This window comes from Pteropus vampyrus, unplaced genomic scaffold (assembly GCF_000151845.1).
Source record: "Pteropus vampyrus isolate Shadow unplaced genomic scaffold, Pvam_2.0 Scaffold217, whole genome shotgun sequence".
NCBI lineage: Eukaryota > Metazoa > Chordata > Mammalia > Chiroptera > Pteropodidae > Pteropus > Pteropus vampyrus.
The window spans coordinates 426,333-439,516 of NW_011888998.1; the positions used below are offsets into that span (position 1 = coordinate 426,333).

The window sequence follows — 13,184 nt, forward strand, 5'->3', positions numbered from 1 at the left end:
TCCCGCCCAGCAAACTTCACCATGGAATCTGGGCCTCCTTGGGCAGCCAACCCTATCCCTGGGAGCACCCTCTCTGCCCCCAATGCCACCACACCCAGGCCTGGCCGGGATCAGGAGCTGGCCAAGGTGGAGATCGGAGTCTTGGCCACTGTCCTGGTGCTGGCAGCAGGGGGCAACCTGACGGTGCTGCTGATGCTGGGCCAGCGGGGCCGCAAGCTCTCCCGCATGCACCTGTTTGTGCTGCACCTGGCCCTGACTGACCTGGGCGTGGCGGTCTTCCAGGTGCTGCCCCAGCTGCTGTGGGACATCACCTATCGCTTCCAGGGCTCCGACCTCCTCTGCCGGGCCATCAAGTACCTGCAGGTGCTCAGCATGTTCGCCTCCACCTACATGCTGCTGGCCATGACACTGGACCGCTACCTGGCCGTGTGTCACCCTCTGCGCAGCCTCCAGCAGCCCAGCCAGTCTACCTACCCACTCATCGCTGCTCCCTGGCTGCTGGCTGCCATCCTCAGCCTCCCTCAAGTCTTCATTTTTTCTTTGCGGGAGGTGACTCAGGGCTCCGGAGAACTGGACTGCTGGGCAGACTTTCGCTTCCCTTGGGGGCCACGGGCCTACATCACCTGGGCCACCCTGGCCATCTTTGTCTTGCCTGTGGCCATGCTCACAGCCTGCTACAGCCTCATCTATCACGAGATATGTAAGAACCTAAAAGTCAAGACGAAGACCTGCAGGGTAGAAGGAGGGGGCTGGAAGACTTGGGGCGAGCCCTTGCCTTCTGCCCCAGCTGCGGCCACGCGAACACTGCCATCCCAGGTCAGCAGCGTCAGCACCATCTCGAGGGCCAAGATCCGAACTGTGAAGATGAGCTTTGTCATCGTGCTGGCCTACATCGCCTGCTGGGCACCCTTCTTCAGCGTCCAGATGTGGTCTGTGTGGGACGAGAACGCCCCTGATGAAGGCAAGTGCGTGGTTGGGGTGAGGGGTGGGGCGAGTGGAAGAGAGCAGGGAAGGGAAAACAGGAGGATTAGGACCGGGTTACAGTGCCTCCCAGGGCCAGGCAGGTAAGAAATAAGTGAAGCAATTCAGAGAGGCGGCGCCTGTCCCGTATGACGGGGCACAGCCACTACGACTCCCATCCAGCTGACTGATGCCACGTAAGTAGCTTTCGTGTGAAATTTCCATTCTTTAAAATTCGGGTAACTAATTTAAATATTTTAAAATACTACGTGGCCCTAATGAAATATGTTCATTGATAGGCTTGGCCAACCAACTGCCAGTTCGCTAAATGAGCATTAGAATGATAGAATAATAGAGTGGAAAGAGATTTTCAAATGATCCAGTCCAGGATGGCAATGCGTGGCCCGTGAACTGTGTCTCTCAGCACTTGTCCTCCTCCTTTATGAGTTTCTTCTCCTTTCTAGGACTCAGTTTCCTCCTCTGTTCAGTGAGGTCCTGGACTCTTTCCCAGATCCCTCCCAGCCATCATTCTAAGGCTTCTTGTGCTTCTCTGTTGGCAGATTCGACCAATGTTGCTTTCACCATCTCCATGCTTTTGGGCAACCTCAGCAGCTGCTGCAACCCCTGGATCTACATGGGCTTTAACAGCCACCTGTGGCCTCGCCCCCTGCGCCATCTGGCCTGCTGTGGGAGTCCTGGGCCCCGGATGCGCAGGCAGCTCTCCAATGGCAGCTTCTCCAGCCGCCGCACCACGCTACTGACCCGCTCCAGCATCCTGCCCACCCTCAGCCTCAGGCCCAGCTTCAGTGGGAGGCCTGGGCCAGAGGAGTCACTGAAGGAGTCAGAGCAGGTGGATGGGGAAGGCGTCACTGAGACAGGCATCTTTTAGGAGACACTCCCTGGAATCTGGTGCTGCTCACGGAGCTAAAGGAGGGAGGATCTCTATTCATCTCAGCACAGGGTGTAAACGCTGGGGGGGTCAGGGCTGGAATTAGGGGAGCCCAGTTTGAGGCAGCGTGAGCAGGCCAGAGGGCTACCCGTTGTGTCTGGCCTGCCCTCACCGGCTTCTAATCTCACATGCTAGGCGTCAGGAAGCATCAAACTGTCTGCTCCCTTGATCCTGCCATAATCACAGGGTGTCGGGGAACACACCCTCAGGGAGATATGGTGCCCCAGATCTGGAGCAGGCCTAGGACAGCCCTGTCTGGGGGTCCACAGGTGGCTGGAACGCAGAGGCTGGTCTCCTACCTTGTCTGCTTGTCCTCATCCTAATCTGACTAGCACACCCAGCCCAATCAGAGGAGGGAAAAAGTGAAAAACTGTGAGGAAAACCATATTTGGATCTTGGATTTTTTTCCTCTTTTTTTGGTAGAGGTAGGATTGTTTAATGAGGAAAAGTGAATGGGGCTGGGGGCTTCGCCTGCTATGCTCCCCTGTCTAATGCAGGGAGATGCAGGCTTTACTACAGCATCAGGTAACTAGCAAAAACTCTGCAAATTCTAGTTTCTCTTCTCCCTGTACCACTCCCCTTTATAGAGTGGAGGCAGGGGCACCGTGTTGTATATTCTTAGCGGCATGACCCACTGGGAGTGAGTGTGAGAAGAAATAAGGGAGGGAAGGAGGGGAGGAAAATGGCCACAGTCAGATTAAGAGTGGAGGACGCCTCAGAGGCACCAGGGAGGGGTCGCGCTCCCTCCTACCCCAAGGAGTCCAGACTGCTCCTCCCTCTGGGGCTGCACGGAGGAGATAACCTTTGAGAAAATGTGATGCGATCATGGCCATGGACTTCCTCAAGGCTCTTCAGAGCTTTCACATGAATATGCATGCTGTGATAAAGTCAGAAGCGGGAGATTTGAAACTCGGCTCTGCTTTCAGGTAACTGTATGACCTTGGGCAAGTCACCTCCTTCTCTGGGCCTCAGTCTCCTGCCCTGTAGAAGAGAGATGATCTCTAAGGTCTTTCCCAGCTCTAACCTTTTGTGACTTTGTAAGACTGGAAATGATGTTACAATAGAGAAATACAAAGGGCACTCTAACCAACAGGTCCCAGAAAAATTGTTGGATTTTCATGACCATGACATTTATACTCTTTGACTCAGTTCTGGTGGCTGAGTGTCCTGCCATAGCCATACTGTCCAATTTTACCCTCAATTCTGTGATGCTAATGCCAGGAGAGACAGCAGAGCACGTAGAATCTGGGAGCTCTGCCCTGAACTATCACCAATGGGGTTTATATCATGGGGTAGCTTTTCTGCCCTAATTCTGATTCTAATCTCAGAGATGGTCTTGATGATAGAAACGGCATCTGCTAAAAAGTTAGGAGAACTGGGTCCTGGCTCTACTACCATGCCATCACTGATGACCGACATGGGTGAAATGCTTGCTCTCTCAGTTATGAGAGTCAAATACGACTGTGGATCTATAGGTGATATGTAAACTCATGAGCTCTGTACTAACGTAAGTGATGCTAATCTACTTAAGAGCAATTCTAGAGAGCAGGTTCAATCTGCCCCCCTCTTTTAGGGAGGCATTGAGAAATGATTGTGGCTTCGAGGATACACTTCTCTAAGAGGCATTCCGCTCTGAGAAGCCTCCTAAAATTTCCTTAAAAGAAAAGAGTGGATCTGAGTGTTGTGAGTGAGCAAAGCATCCCAACTCTTCAGGGCTGAAGAACTGGAGGGCAGGACACAGGTCCTTAGTGGGACCAAGTCTCAGGAATAGACCCACAGTCTCTTCACTGCAATCTGTTGCCCATGTCAGTCCCTGACATCCAACCACCTCCCTGTCCACCCGCCCCAGTGGAGCTGAGCTTTGGAGCCTCCCACGCCAGCCTGAACTGTTGAAGTTGCTCCTTCCCCTGCTAACATAAGCCACCTCCTCCCTTCAGACCATAGGTCCTGACTCTAGTGCCCATAGTAGGTACTAAGTAAATCTTTGCTTATCGTGGTGAACAGGAAGTAGAAGGAAAACCAGCTTTGTACTCTCAAAATATGGGTTTGAGTCCTGATCTCACCCCTTTTCTACCTGTATGAATTTAGGCAAGTTAGCTGATCTCTGAGCAACAGTTTCCTCATTTGTTAAATGGAAATAACAATGCCACTTTGTTAGAGAGATTTGGGAGACTGTAGACAATAGAACACTCCACTAATGTTAGAGAAGAGAATGATGACCCGACTCGGTGAGTCACTGGTGGGTGGGTGACTGGGCCCAGACACTCTACAGTTCAGAGGGGAGGAGGGGACACCTGGAATCAAGGTTGGCCAGAGCGCCTTCTATGTCTACTCTTTGCCTGCTATGTCAAACAATGCCACTGTTAGATTTTCAGTCTTGCATCACGCAAGGGCGACTTACTCGTGGTGGTGGCTTGGGAGCCCTTGCTGTTACTTCCACGGAAAGGCTGTGTTTGATCTTTTTCAGAAAGCTGGTGCTGTCCTATAGTGAGCCCAGTGGGGAGCAACTGGGCCCGGGCCTTGGGAGCCTATTCCAGGAGACTCGTGAAGGAAATGGCAGGATCGTGTCTGGATCTATGAATGACACTTTTGCAGCACGTGTAGGAAGCTCTAATGGATATTCTGAGACAGCACAAGGGCCTTGGATAGGGTTCGGAGGGTTGGGGTTCTGTGAGAAGCAAGGAGGTTCTGTGCTCTCTGAGTCAATCTCATTTCTGACAGCTAACCCCGGGAAGCTAGCACTCTGTGAAAGACAGTACTTCAGCTTCTCAGATCCCACATGGGAGCATGGGGCAAGGGGGCAGGCAGGGCAGAGGATGGCAGAAGAAGGTAAATTGGTTGACTGTGGGGATTTCTCAGAATGGCTTTTTATGTTGTTTGGTATAGCTCAATCGCTTTCCAGATGACTCTGTCTGTATTTTGTATGTAAATAGGTTTTATATTTATCAAGAGGCTATAGATTCAGCCCAGGATGCAGCAGCTCACCCCTGGGTCAGGAACCTAGAGATGTGGTTGAGATTAACCAATAAAATTCCTTAACAACCAAGAAATTTCTGGGAATCTTTGTTTCCTAGAGGCAATGATAATGGGATAGGAATGCTAAAATGAAGTTTTGATCTTCTTAAGCCAGGCAGGGAAGGGGCAGGGGGAAGGTTGAGGTGTGGGGAGCTGACTTCCTGGTGGTGCCCTTTCACCCAGTTTAAGAGAAAAAAGGAAACAAGAGTGTCCTGCAATTTTCCCTGAAGCCACACAGTGGCAGTGTGGAGCTGAAAGTGGGTCTGAAGCAGTAACAACCCACAAGGGCAGGCTGGGAAAGCCACCCAGCCTCCCAACTCTAAAGCCATACTAACTTTCCCTCAACTTCTAGAGTCTTTGCCTCTTACTGGACCCAGTTCTCCTGAAATACCCTGACATGTGCTTCTTCATTGCTAAGTTCACAGAGTATGTGTTTGGCAAAGAGGGGCAAAGAACAGGTAGTTTCCTCTGCAGGTGTAAGAACTGAGTATAGAAATTCCTGTCCAAAAGGGTGAGTGTTTGAGGGAGCCAGTGGGACTTCCAACAAACAAACAAAACAGATGAGATGGGGTTATTAATGTGTTCTGTTTAGAGGCTGGGGGCATGTGTTAGAAGTCCTCTCGAAGCCAGAAATCTGTCCTGATACCAGGAGTATGAAACCCGCTGATGTTGGGCATAAAATACCTTCTCACCCCAACGGGTCCTGTTGGCCAATGAGACAGTGTCCCTCATGGAATTCTGCTGAAGTCCTGTGGTGCGCATTTGGGTTCTTAGAATAAGAATTCATTAAAGACAGGTCACATTTATTCTGGTCTTCTGTAATCAACCACCTGCTGGTTGCCAGTAGCAAATCGATTTCTTTATATCTTGTTATAAGAGAGTTTTGGAGGGGTTTTCATCCAATTCTCACTCACAGAGGAACCCAGAGTGGGGCAGCACGATCGTTCCCTGGAGGTTCCGATGACATACAATGCGAGAAAGTAACTTCACTGTTCTAGAAACTACGCTCTTCAAAGGGCGATTACTCATACAGGTGACCTTTCGCACAGGTTTAGGCAGCTAACCTTCTAAATTCATGAGGTATCACAAACAAATGTCCATTTTATTTCTAGCAATATGGCTGGCAATGATTTTGAGGATCAGTTCAAATTGTTAGCTGGCCCCAATCATCAGCTTATTGGCTCAAACTCCTTAGGACATGAAATCAGCCCTCCTCTTTACTTATCAGGGCATCTGAGAAGTCATCTGCACCATTGACAATCGAATCTCTGTAATTCACTTGGAGACACACTTTCAACTCTATTCTTAAACAGCACTCTCCAAGAACACCTCCCATAAGCAATCTGGGTGGATGCTCCAGTCGTAGCAGAGTTCATCAGAGAACTTAATCAGATGGTCAGTGGCATTCAGGTCTCTGTTCTCTGTGAACCTACTCCCTGCTCCAGAGTATCACCACTGCCTCGGAGCCACAGACATTTCTCCAGGCGGGTCAGAGAGCCTGCATCTCGTCAGGCCTGCTCCCTTTTCTCCAGTCAATCAGTTTTCCACCCTTCTTTCTAAATTGAGGTCAGAAGCAACTCTCTCTGGGATGGTTTCTCTGATTAGGTCCACCTGATCCTAACAGTCTCGCGCCCAGTTTGCTTAAACATTAACAGGCTCTAGTTTCACTGCTCAGTGTCAATTTCCCCTTTGTCACAGGTTGTATTGCACATGTTCTTGCCTGTCCCACAACTAGGTCGTGCATGCCTTAACCCCATCCACCCAGGTGCTCAAGTCTTCTATTTGGATCCTCCTCCCAACCCACAGGGTCCATCCGGAATTTCGCAGAAAGCAGGCTCTGTCTGCGCCCCTGCAGTAGTCTCCTGTCCTGGTGTGGAGCTGTCCCTGTGCGGTCTCTCTCAGGTGCACTGTGACTTGTCTGAACCTCTTCACTCTAGACTTTTTTCTCTTTTCAAAAAAGATCAGTAAGAAGTAGTTTCACTTCTGGATGCAAAGACAGTGTTGTCGTTGGTGTTTATTTCTCTCTCTGTCCCTCTAACCGATAGAATCTCTTTTACCCTGTTAAGAAAAGCTCACTAAGGAGAGGTCTTAGTCCATTCTGAGTGCCATAACAAAATGCCACACACTGGGTGCCAGCCTGGTGAGTGAGGGCCCTTTTCTGGGTTGCAGATTTATTGTACCTCCACAAGGCAGGAGGGGCTAGGGGGCTCTAGGGGGTCTTTTTTATTAGAGCACTAATCTCACCCGCAAGGGCACTGCCCTCATGGCCTAATCACCTCCAAAAAGCTCCACCTCTTCACACCATCACCTTGGGAGTTAGGATTTCAGCGTATGAATTTGGGGGGTGGGGCACAAATATTCAAATCTTAGCAGAAGAAAAATAACAATAGCAGATAAAAGGTGGAGAGACATGTAGACCGGCAAAAATTTTCAGCCCCAGAAACCAAACCAGAATCATTCATTCAGATCTTCTTGGGAAAGAAGCTGGGAATATAAAAGCTGCCCACCGCTCCCAGTACCAGGGCTGGAAAGGTAATTTACAGCCAGCAGACGGAGCTAGTTCATAAATTGCCTTTAAGACCTAAATGTGACTCATCTGGGGTTTGGGTTCGGCTAGGAGTATTCCTAGGGTTGCCATGTTTTGAGATGTTTAAGAATTTTTTTTTATGTCTTAATTAGCTGTTGGAGAAAGTATATTGTATATTTCTCTAGTCACTGCTTACTGCATGTTATCAATTTTTAAATACTTTAAGTTAACTCTGAGGTTTTCTAGGACTAGAATACCTGCTAACGATGACAAATTTTATCTTTTTTTCCAATAGTTGCAGCCCTTCTTTTTGTTAACTGTTTTATTGCTTAGAACTTCTAGAGCAATGAAGATAAAAGAAATAGCAGGCTTGTGGACATTCTTACTTTGTTGTTGATTTAATAGGACCGTATCTAGGACCGTACAGTTACGTATAATGCAATCTGCTGATTTAAGATAAGCTATTCTTAATCAAGTTAAGAAAGCGTCCCTTTATTCCTAATTGGTTAACAAAAAAAACAACAAACCAGAAATGGGTATTGAATTTTATTGGATTTAATTTTTCTGGTAATAACAGATTGTGATGCTGATTGGTATTTACCAGGACTGTTTGTCACCTTTCATTCATAAGAAACAGTGCATTCAAAGGTTGAATGATGGTGGGCTTTCTAAGTGGACCATTTAAGATTCTGAGGGCAAAGCAGGACTAGTCGGCAAGTGGCACTGAGCAAGGGCCGCATGTCACATGCCGGGTTAAGCAAGAGGAGAAAAGGAACTGACTGACGGTCGCCATTTTATCTAACACTTTTGAGTAAGTTGTTTATTGCCAATAATTAAAGATCTCAGAGAGTCATTTAATCATAAGATTGCCAAACAGAACTCTACTACAACTGATTAAAATATTTTAAAAGTTTTTCTATGGAAACTTCACCACTTTCTCTATTGATGTGCTCCAATCTTTTCATATTTACCCTGGAAGTTCTTCCTAACATCTCATATGAATCTTCCTTGCTGGTCTTCCTAGGTGGTCTCCTATCCAAGTACTAACCAGGCCCAACCCTGCTTAGCTTCCAAGATCAGATGGGATCGGGCACGTTCAGGGTGGCATGGCCATAGACCAAGCCTATTTTTTTCTCCTAGATTTTGTTTTGTTTTTAAAAAAGAAGTAATTCTGCAAAACAAGTACAAGAATTCATAGAGAACTTCACCCAGTTTAAAAAAAAAAAAAAAAAAGCCTAGAATTCATATGGCCACTTGAGTGTATTCCACTGGCTCAGAGACAGCAGGGTTCACAAAAGTCCAGGAATTGTGTGTGTGACTTTTGGGATCGATGTTGACATAATCTGTGGTTTCCTTTATGTTCTCATAGTCCAAGGCAAATTTGTTTTTCAGTCTACCAGTGGCTGAAAAGACCACTTGTGTGTAATTCACATTCTTGGTGGCCTTAAGGAAAAAGAGCAGAGAAATGTAGGTCAAGATTCCTATCATATTTGGAGGAGGTAGGACCCCAGGACTGAACTCCCACTCCAAGAGGCTGGCCCTAAGCTGAGTGGGAAGGAACCTGGTCCCAGATAGCCACGTCTGAGAGCAGGGCCAGGGCAGTGAGGAGGATTGCCAGTGACTTTGTTCCTTCTGTCTTCAGCGAATGAATGGGTTTAAGGAAGAAAAATGTAGAGAATCAATGCAAATGAGGTCAGGACTCAGAGCAGTGGCCCAGTGACTGGGATATGGGGAGAAGGAGGCTCCCCATCAGCACTTCCATTTTTACAACCCACCCAGACCCACTGTGGATGATGTGTGCTGGCGTGGGGCTGAGTGAAAGTGTGACCGCCCTCGCCTAAGGATGTCGTACTGACTCAAGAAGCCCCTCCTTTCTTGCTCCCTTCTCTGTATTGGGAGGGCCTCAGTTCTGAGTTTTACAGCAGGGACCCTAGACTGTATATGGAGGGCTGAGCTCTCACTAGGCGTCTCCATTACCTGGCCGGTGGGAGGCGAGCTGTTGGAGCTGTCTGAGGTGTCGGAGCTGTCTGAGGATGTATCACTGTCATCTAGGGAGAAATAGAAACTGTTACTCTTCTAAAGATAGCTGCAGGGTATTAGGAGAAGATAGAGCCAATGGAAGGGAGGATGAGACAAAGATAGAGGCAGAGCCAACAACGCAAAGAGGAGCAGGAAGGAGAGATACAAAGCCCCCAAAAGCAAAAGAAGGACTAGAACAGAGAAAAGGTGGTGGGAGAGACAGCCTCCAAATATAGGCAGAGTCTAGGCACTGCTGCTTTGTCCAGCTCCATCTAAAACAAATAACAAACACACTAGGCTTTCCTGAACTTGGGAGGAGTGAACAAGGACATGCTGAGACATGCTGTGGCCCGGGGCAAACAGCTCTGGCCTCAGAAACCACAGGCACAAGTTGTCATCTAAACCTATCCCTAAGTCCATGCAGGTTACATCCTTTTTTGTGCCCTGGTTTTGTCCCCTGTAAAATGAGAAGGTTGGACAATAATCTCTGAACTCTCTGACAGCCAGTCTGGTTCTGGCCAGGCGTTGGTGAAGCTTTGGGTCATGGTGAGGTCAGTGTCTCTCCCATTCTGCTGAAACATTGAATTCGTGTCAGTGGCATCTTCCGGTCCCCACGTGCTCTGAAGCCTTCTCTCAGTGCTGGGGAAGTGTGACAACCTGATATCTCCAACTCAAAAGATAAAACTCGAAGGATGGAGCAAACCCAAATGAATCGAGAGATAAACCAATGGAAAAGCTCACTCTCTGGTGAGTGCACCTCTAGAGGTAGCTGTCTCACTGTGGAAGCAACAGTTTTCACCTGGTGGGTCGCCCATGCCCTGAGATAGAGCCATTGGGTGGTGAGCGTGCTGGTCCACTTTCCTGAGGCAGACAGCCTTTTGAACCATCACCAAGACTCTTATTTATTAAAATACCTAGATATCCATGAGGATCTAAGACTGTAGAGAAGGGGCCTCTGGGAGTATGGCTGAGTCACCTGGGACAAGCCAATGACACTGGCCAGGTGGCACGATGCATAGCAGCAGCCAGGGCTGGGGGTAGACAGAGATAATTGAAACCTTGGCCTCACCACTAACTGGCCGAGAGAAAGAAAAGATGCCATAGTATTACAAAGACGGGAACAGAGGCAGTCCCCACGTCCCCTATACAGTTGTTCACATGGAACCAAATCTGGGAAAGAGCTTCGACCCACACAAACCCAGCGAGGTCTGTCCCACATGACAGGAGGAACAGCTTTCTGAAAAAGGTAAGGTGGCGAGGCCATTACTGGGATGGGTGTGAGGACCCCTCAGGCTAGCAGCTTGGGCTGGCATGGTGCCCCCAACCCCAGTTTTCCAGACAGAGCAGAATATTCTTTATGAACTTACGACCAGTGCTCTCCCCGCCCCTTTACTCACGCCTGTAACAGGGCTCAGACACGGGAGTGCTTCTCTCTGCCCGAGTCTCCTTCATCTCCTGGGCAGCAGGTAGGTGGTGGTGGGCAGGGTTAAGCTTGGGGGCCTGGAGCCTGGCTCTTTGTAGTAATTGCTCATTCTCTTTGGCTAGAGGAGACAGGGCAGGGGTCATATGGGAAAGCCGGCCGGGTCAGGCCCATCCTATTCCTGAGCACGGCTCTCATTAGAGCAAAACATTCAGAAGGATCTCTTCAGGTCTCAGTACTTCTTCGCTCAAAACACTGCAGGGCCCTGCATCTCCCTTGGAGTAGAGCCCAAAGTCCCAACCTTAAAGGCCCTCTGTGGCCTCGCTCCTTCTTTCTCTCTGGCTTCACCCCCTTTTCTTCCCCTTGATCCTGAGCTCGAGCCACCCCCACCCCTTTGCTCCTGCTGTTATGTGCCAAATGCTCTCCTGCCTCAGGGCCTCTGTAGGTGCAGCTTCCCTTAGGTTTATACTCACATGTCTGCATCTCGGGGATGCCGCTGCCATCCGACTCCTATCTCCCTGCCTTGCCTTCTTTCTCCCTAGCACTTACCATAATCTAACCCACATGTGTTTTGCTTATCTGGTTTGTTGTGTATGCTCTCATGGGATGTAAGTTACACAAGGGCAGGGGTTTTTGTTTTGTTTCCTGTTATACTGAGTGAGTGAGTGAGTGAATGAATGAATGAATGAATGAATGAATGAATGAATAGAGAAGCCTAGATTTCCTTTACTGGAGAAACCTTCTTAACATCATCTCGTCCAATCCCCTGCCTTCGCCAAAGCAGTGTTATTATATTTCCTAACTGTAATGCCTTCCCAGGACACAGCTTCTCTCCTTTCCATTGCAAAGCAGTTCAAGAATTTAAGATGATCTCTTAGTCTGACCAGATTCTCTTCTGTTACCATTTAAAACCATTTCTTCACATTCAGCCCTTTGGTGGTGATGAAGAAAATTAGTTAGGCCCAGGTTCAATGAGCGCCCCACCCCCCGACGAGCATCACAGAAGCTTATCTCTAGGCAGAAGGTCCAGGTAGGGAAAAGACTCTGGGCTGTCGTTCCCAACCAGAAATAGATTGGTTCAGAGCAGGGATCACCCAGTTGAGGTTGGCAGGGTGAGGGCCATCTGGCCAGTGGATCCATAAGGTTTTCAAGTGATATTCGGGGCCTCCAAAGAGGGGCTGGTCCTGCTTCAGGTTTAAGAATTGTCCCTAAGGGAGACTAGGAGGGGAGAGGACGCTGAGCCCGTTACCGATGTGCCTGCTGAGCAGGTAGTTGACGACCACAAGGAGGCAGGCCTGCAGGATGAGAGACGCGACCGCGATCACTAAGCCATGCCATAACTTCATATCTCTGTTGGGAAAAGAGAGGGGTCAGAGCTGGAGATTGCAGAGATGCCAGTACAGCTGCAAACCCATCCCCACCCCCAGCCAGAGGCAGCCATCCAGTGCTGCTGTGTGTTTCAGGGCAGGTCCCTTTGCCTCTCTGGATAGCGTGCATGCTTGGAAGCCAGCTACACCAATTCGCCCTGTTGGAACCTCACTCACTCTGTCAGCATGACAAGCTCCTTGCACGGCAGCCACGGGTCGCGAGTGGGGCTCAGACTCTTCCTGGTACAGCAGGAAGAGACTCGAGAAGAACAGCCCTGAGCACCTCGTCTCCAAGTAGCACCACAAGCGGGACTGTCCTAGAGACCTGCAGGAGGCAAGGCAGCTGATCAGGACTCCTAGCCTCTATGCCCCAATTCTCCTCTGGCAAACACACTGCTTGGGGATTATTTACTTTCCTCTCCCCAGATGTCAGCTTTTGAATTTACAAAATAGGCAGTAGTGGCCAGTGCTGAGCCCCTGGCACACGCACCATCCTATCCAACTCACACGCTCCTATGACCCGGATATCATTGCCCTCCTTTTGTCACAAGCACACTGAGGCTCAGAGAGCTGAGGGACATGTCTGAGGTTGCACAACCGGCAAGTGGCCAGGCCTGGACTTGAGATCTAAGTCCATGCCTACAAGCTCAGCCATTACTCTGTTCTCAGAGAGAGTTAACCTGCCAGGAGCACACGGGTCTAACTAGAGCAAATACATTGGGAGACAGTCTTTAAAGGAGTCCGAACCTCAAATACACACACTCACACACACACACACACACACACACACACACACACACACACACACACACACATCCTACATGGCTTCATTGGGCTTTAGGACCAAGACTTTGGCTTCCGTTACACACTTATGAATATGTTTAATTTAAAAACTAGCTTATGAATTCCATCAACAAGTGGCTGGAC

General features: G+C 49.1%; 2 protein-coding genes and 1 pseudogene across 2 annotated transcripts in view; 1 reads left to right on the forward strand and 2 right to left on the reverse strand.

Moving 5' to 3' along the window:
• Window positions 1-6: 6 nt before the first annotated feature.
• Window positions 7-1,904, forward strand: LOC105300650 (vasopressin V1b receptor-like). Its single transcript, XM_011372961.1, has 2 exons — window positions 7-961; window positions 1,521-1,904. The coding sequence occupies exons 1-2, from the start codon at window positions 22-24 to the stop codon at window positions 1,847-1,849; spliced, it is 1,269 nt and encodes a 422-aa protein (XP_011371263.1). The 5' UTR covers window positions 7-21; the 3' UTR covers window positions 1,850-1,904.
• Window positions 1,905-8,451: 6,547 nt separating this feature from the next.
• On the reverse strand, window positions 8,452-8,569 carry LOC111747321 (annotated as a pseudogene).
• A 117-nt stretch (window positions 8,570-8,686) lies between these two features.
• Window positions 8,687-13,184, reverse strand: part of RHEX (regulator of hemoglobinization and erythroid cell expansion) — a 15,708-nt gene continuing 11,210 nt past the window's right edge. The window contains exons 2-6 of the mRNA XM_011372962.2: window positions 12,435-12,582; window positions 12,140-12,240; window positions 10,868-11,011; window positions 9,429-9,499; window positions 8,687-8,894 (exon numbers count right to left, since the gene is read on the reverse strand). Coding sequence (XP_011371264.1) covers window positions 8,694-8,894; window positions 9,429-9,499; window positions 10,868-11,011; window positions 12,140-12,240; window positions 12,435-12,445 — 528 coding nt within the window. The 5' untranslated portion in view covers window positions 12,446-12,582 and the 3' untranslated portion in view covers window positions 8,687-8,693. The remainder of the gene's footprint in view (window positions 8,895-9,428; window positions 9,500-10,867; window positions 11,012-12,139; window positions 12,241-12,434; window positions 12,583-13,184) is intronic.